This window comes from Mandrillus leucophaeus, unplaced genomic scaffold, assembly GCF_000951045.1.
Source record: "Mandrillus leucophaeus isolate KB7577 unplaced genomic scaffold, Mleu.le_1.0 Scaffold4, whole genome shotgun sequence".
NCBI classification, from domain to species: Eukaryota; Metazoa; Chordata; class Mammalia; order Primates; family Cercopithecidae; genus Mandrillus; species Mandrillus leucophaeus.
The window spans coordinates 8,555,856-8,561,855 of NW_012104253.1; the positions used below are offsets into that span (position 1 = coordinate 8,555,856).

The 6,000-nt window shown below is 50.0% G+C and overlaps 1 protein-coding gene across 3 annotated transcripts in view; it reads right to left on the minus strand.

Annotated features, from left to right (window-relative positions):
* LOC105547901 (chromosome unknown open reading frame, human C14orf132) overlaps nucleotides 1-3,204 on the minus strand; it is a 48,492-nt gene extending 45,288 nt beyond the window's left edge. For 2 of the 3 annotated variants that reach the window (XM_011991673.1, XM_011991672.1), the window contains exon 1: nucleotides 2,989-3,204. In XM_011991673.1, coding sequence (XP_011847063.1) covers nucleotides 2,989-3,015 — 27 coding nt within the window. In that variant the 5' untranslated portion in view covers nucleotides 3,016-3,204. Of the gene's footprint in view, nucleotides 1-2,157; nucleotides 2,251-2,988 lie in introns of all 3 variants that reach the window. The other variant, XM_011991670.1, reaches the window with a different exon arrangement.
* Between the last annotated feature and the right edge of the window lie 2,796 nt (nucleotides 3,205-6,000).

Consider the following 6,000-nt stretch of genomic DNA (forward strand, 5'->3'; position numbering starts at 1 on the left):
GAAGAAACGTGGGCTTGGAGTCACGTGGATCTGGCTTCACTGACTTAGTTAATCACATCAGTGTGCACGCCCAGCCCCAGGCATCCCTCCAGCTTCTCTCCTCCACAGGGGCTGAGGTTTTCCGAAGGAACTGCTCCAACTCTATGCCATTCCCCTGCTCAATAACTTGCAATGGCTCCTACTGCCTACCGATTAGATGCAAACTTCTCACCCCAGCAATCAGCACCTTCTATAATCTGGCCCTGGCCTCTCTCTCTCAGCCCTCCTGCACCCCTGTCTTCTAACTTTCTGAAGGACTCTATGAATATCTCCTGGGCTTACCTATCTTGATACCTCTCCACCTAGAACAGTCTTAAAGCCCAGGCCCACCAGGAGATATATGCCTATAGTTCTAATCCATCTACAGCCCCCATTCTCAAAGTCCTGATGATGACAGCTGTTCAGTGGCATTGGCATTTGACACTTTGAATTCACCGTCTTTTCCTGTTAATGTCTCTTCGTGAACATACATCTGGTCTTCATCCAATCCTCTAACAAATACTTGTGGACCTACTTTGTGCTGGGCACCTTCTTCAATCCAGCACTTTAGCCATTCCCCTCTTTGGGTCTTGACTGGGCCCATCCTTTCTCCAAGATTTGATAAGCATGCAGAAAGAAAATCTACGTTCCATTCAAGTTTGTCCCACAGGATCCCTGTCCCAGTGCCTGACACGGAGCTTATTACAAGGCAGGTACTAGACATTTGCTGAGCAAGTGGATGGATGCACCAACATTTCTCTGCAAACTGCTCCCTGCTGAGGGAAAGACTGCACAGGGAGACCGTGACTGTCACCCTCACCTGGTGGCCACAGGACACACCGGGGGCAGGGTCTGAGCACTTACTCCAGCGAAGCACTGTGAAGTGTTGCAAGTAGTGAAGTAACAGTTCCCATCCTTATGGGCATAATGGGATGAATCAACAACAGAAAGCAATCCACTAGAAAGGCACAATAGTAAGACCACTTCCCAGAGGGAGGAGAAGAGAGAAATCACTCTGAAATAGATCTGTACTGTACCTTACATCAAATCTTTCTCAGGCTGCAGCAATAAGGTGGAAACCCCAGTGGCTTTGCAGACACTCAGACTCAGATTTGAAATCCAGTTCTCCTCCTTACAAACGGCATGTCCTTGGGCAAATTATTTAATCTCGTTTAGTGTCCTGACCTGTAAAATGGGGCCTCCGTCATGGACTTGTAAGGGTTTGCTGTGATAAAATATGCCAAGTACCCAGCATCTGGCACTTAGTAGGTGCCCAACAAACCTTAAGGTCTGCTCTCACGTGTGTGGCACTTCATGTTTCTGTCCCTTGTAGCTAGCACAGTACTGCGCATGTAACCAGGGTCAAAAATGTGTCAAGGAGAATACGTTGACCAAGTGGAATGTGAATTGTAAACAAAAAAGGAAAACTAGGAACCTGGTCTCTGGGCAGACTCTGCCTAAAGACGTTGAAAAGCCCTGTGTTTATTTTGTCAAGTTGCCATGGCAGCACTGATGCTCCAGCCAGCTCCAGGGTTAGCAAGGATCAATTTATCTTGTAACCATGGAAATTCCGGAGGTTCGATGGGATCCAGAGGGGAAGGCAGACACAGTTCCTCTCCACTCTAGAAATAAATCCCGGAAAGCCTCCTTAGTTTTCGTGCAGCTAAAACCATCATTATCTAAAATGATGTTTACATGACAATATTTATAAGTATGGATTTAGGCACAGGAGATGTAAAATCAGGCCAAAAAAAGGGGGGGGCAGCAATGCTCAGAAGGGCAATTAGCATCATGGAACACTTAAGAGGCTGCCAGAGAGCCAGGATCTAGACCCCCAGAGCTAACTTGGGGCTTCTGCATCTTTTATGCTTCCATTTGCAGACTCGCTGTCCACACACAGTCTGGATTTTGCTGTCACTTTTCAAACAGGCTTCCACTACAGGTGAAGCTTGGGGAAAAAGAAAGCGTCCCCTCAAATGTCATTCCCTGTAAAAGAAAACAGCAGCAGATGGGGTCCCTGCCACACACCATGGAGACAGAAGGGAGCCTGGGTGGCCTCCCGATCTCTCTGCTCCCACCATAACCAACCAACACAACCAGAGAAGTTGCAAGACGTGGCTTTGGTAGATTGGGACTTACTCTCCCAAGCCAAATGCAGCCCTTCCCTGGAGCCAGCTCTGGGTCTTCTCTAGGGCCCCAGACGGATGGAGAAATCCGGGATTTGTCTTTGTTCTGGCTCAAGAGAGTTAAGGCACAGAAACAGAATCATCACCCAAGCTCAGAACTCCAGGGGATTCCGCTGGAGGAAAATGCAAGCTGTGAGAGATGTGTTTTTCCGGCCATTGGGAGCCTGTTTGTGTCGGGGGAGGGTTCCGGCCGCGCTGGGCACTGGTGGCTCCATTAGACTCTACACAAAGCAAAAGAGGACAAATGACCGCGGCGCGTCGACGCTTGGCGGCTCACGGTCACAAAGCGGGTCTCAGCGGTTTCCTCGGGCGGCGGCAGAGGGGGCGCTCGAGGTCACCGGCAAGAGACAGATTACCGGCGCCTCGGCAAAACAGAGCGAGGAAGAGCCAGACTGTGCGCCCATCCGCGTTCGCGCGGGTCTGAGCCGCCCCGGTCTTGGAGGGCTCCGGGACCCCAGAAGGGGGACAGCAGTGGGGGATGGGCAGGAAGGGGGCGACTCGGGTTGCCCAGGCTCCTCGCAGCCTCCCTGCCAGAGAGAGGGGCCCGAGTGGGAACAGCTCGAGCCACGGGGGTGCGGGGCGCGCAGCCCGCCCCACCCCGGGAGAGCCGCGATCGCCGCCCCCGACGCGTGCACCAGGTGGGGGCGCCCGGCTCGGGACAAAGCACCGGGACGCGGATCGAGGGAGGGCGCCACTGCCCAGTCCCAACGTGGAGGGCGAGACCGTGGCCCCGAACCTCCCCAAACTTGGTGGCCAGGGGCGCGTGGAGAGGGCGCCCCGTTACCTGCGCGGCCATAAAGGAGAGATCCATGGTGTCGCTGTCGCCGCGGCTGTTGCTGCCGCCCGCGCTCGGGTCCTCGCTGCTGCAGCTGCCGCTGCGGGTCAGCAGCCTGCACAGTTGGCGGGGATCGGGCGGAGCAGCTAGCGTCCGGTGCCCGCACGGCGCCCTCGGCTGTCTCTGGGCTCCTGGCTCCAGACAGCTACTGGGCGGAGGGCTCCGAGCGCGGGGACGGGCGGGGCTGGGCGGGGCTCGGGGAACGGGGCGCCCCTCCACGTGACCACTCCCGGCCCCACCCCCGGGGCGGGGTCCGTCAGAAACCCCAAGCGCTCACAATCGCCTCCCTTCGTGCGCGGGATGGGGAAACTGAGGCCCGAGGCCGCCCCGCTGGTTGGTGCAAAAACCAGCCTGGAACCCAAGTCCTGAGCTGTTGGCGCCCCGCCCCGTGCAGTTGAGCCCAACCCACCCGGGGCTGTGGGCAGCTCTCTCTTGGGGCTGACACGTTATCCAGTGCCTGAGGACCAAGATCGGAGTGACCTGGCTTTCCACGCCAGCGCTCCTCCCAGGGTCCAGTGTGCTCCCGGCTCGGCATCTGGGCAGAACGAGGTTTAATCCTAGCTCTGCTTTGTTGTGCGGCTTGAACAAGATAGTGTCTTTGAGCCTAGATTTCCTCATCTGTGAAAAGACAATACAGAACCGAATAATTAAATGAGATAGGAAAGACAGCACGCGTTGTCCTCAATAAATGAGAGCCCTAACATGGCTAATCATGCAATAGAGATGAGGCTGTGAGTGGTGTCTTCGAGGACTGCACGGTGCTCAAGTTGCACAGCGGGTACTCTATGGCTCTCAGCTCAAACAAGTATCGAAAATCATGCAGATGCCACAGTTCAAGTAAGGGGAAGAGTGTGTGTGTGTGTGTGTGTGTGTGTGTGTGTGTAGAGTACCACTGGTCCCTTCGGGTGGTATCTCTTCCAGGTACTTCACACTCATGGTCATCATGAGCCTCTGTGAGGGGCAGCCTGGGACTCCCAGACTTTGTCACAGGCAAGGAAGCTGTGGCACAGGGAGATGGAGGGGTTTGTTCAAGGTCCCGCAGCAGCTGGGGGCCCAGCAGGGACTGTGGCTGTGGGAATGGGACCAGAACCTCACTGACTCATAGAAGGCTCTCAGTGTCATCTTTCCTATAACTTTCCTTTCTTTCCCTTCCCTTCCTTTCTCTCTCCTTTTCTACCTCCTCTTCCTTCTCTCCTTCTCCCCCACCCGCCCCCCACCACTTTTTTCTTTCTTCTCTCTCTTCACTTTTCCCGTCATGCTTGCCTCCTCCCTTCCTCCTCTGGTCTCTAAATCTTCCAATTCCCTGGTCCTCCCTTCCCTCCCTGTTTTTAGTCACTACTGTGCTCGCCACACCCATCATTCCTGCCACCTCCCAGCGTCGTCCACACGGGGCATGCCTAAACAGTCCATGCCAACAGCCGTCCACCTCCTTCCATCCTTCCTGTGGCCAATAGCAGAGCAGCCTGCCCAGGACTGTCCAGGGCTCCCCGTCTGCTGTGAGAAATATGTACATTTATTGTGAAGTGTCATACTTCACAATCAAAGGGCATGTATGTTGTGTGTGTGCAATTTGAAATATAATATAGCCTTGCATAGGTTAAAAAAATGGAACAATAAAAAACAGTCTTCAAATCCTACTATGTATCCCTCCTAAGGCATCTCGTACCTGCCCCGTTTCCAGGGTCACCTCCATCCTATTTAGTATTCATTCATGTCAATTCTCTTGCTTTCCTTTGTAGTTTTACCTTTATAGTTTGCCTGCTTTAACCCTTTGTAGAAAAATTAAATTGCTCTAAATTTGTTCTTCCATGTCTTCTCTGTTCCTTTCTCAGCATTGTTTGTGTAGTTGATGTCCATTGTTTTTCAGTGCTACACAATGTCCCATTTGTATGTCTTTATCACAGTTTTTACTGATGCACTAGCCCTTTGATGGATACTTTGGTCATCTCCAGGTTTTCTGATAACACCAAAAAAAAAAAAAAAATGCTGCTATGAACACTCTCGATCTTGTCTTCGGATGCACAGGTGCAAGGGGTCCTCAGGAATGGAACAGTTGGGTCTTGTGGTCAGCTCCTCTGTGCTTTTATTAATTGATGCCCATTGTTTTCCAGTTTCTGATTTCCAAGGCGGTTTCACCCATTTTATTGTCCTACCTATAGCAGGCATGGGTTCTTATTGCTCCACATTGACCAACACTTTGTATTGTTAGGATTTTTTTTTTTAATTTTGCAAATATGATATGATGAAGTACTGTTTCATTCGGATTTGATCCTCATTTCTCTGACTACTAATGACACTAAGCATCTTTTACACACCTATTGATCAGTTTCATTTCCTTTGATGAGAAATGCCTTTCATCAGGTCTTTTGTGCGTGTTTTAAAATTTTGCTTATTTTTTTTTATTGACTCAGGAAAAGTATGTAGATGTTTTAGATACTAGTCTTGTTAGTTATAGGTTTTTAAATATCATCTTTCATGTTTACATTTCTTTTCACTCTATTATATATTTTCATGAACAGAAGTAAATAATTTTAATTTGGTCAAAATTTATTAACATTTTCTTTTATAGTTAGCCCTTGTTTAATAAATTATTTGCCAATTTGAGACCATAAAGATATTGTCCTGTAGTATTTTAGTAAAAATTTAAATACTTTTTCTCATATTTCAGCCTTGTATAACTGATATATTGTGTGTGAGGCGGGAGTAAGGAGGCAATTTTATTTTTCTCATATTAATGTTCAATTATTCCAGCCCCATATTGACTAGATCGGCTCTTTCCTGTTGATCTGCAACACCAAATTTGTCAGGTGTCCGTCTAGCCATGAGTCTGTTTCTAGGCTGTTCTGTTCCATTGGCTGTTCATCTGTTTAATACTAATGCTATTCTGATTTAGTTACTTTAGTTTCATGCTAATCCATGTATGGGACAGCAGGTTTCCTCACTGCGTTCTTTGTTTCCCTA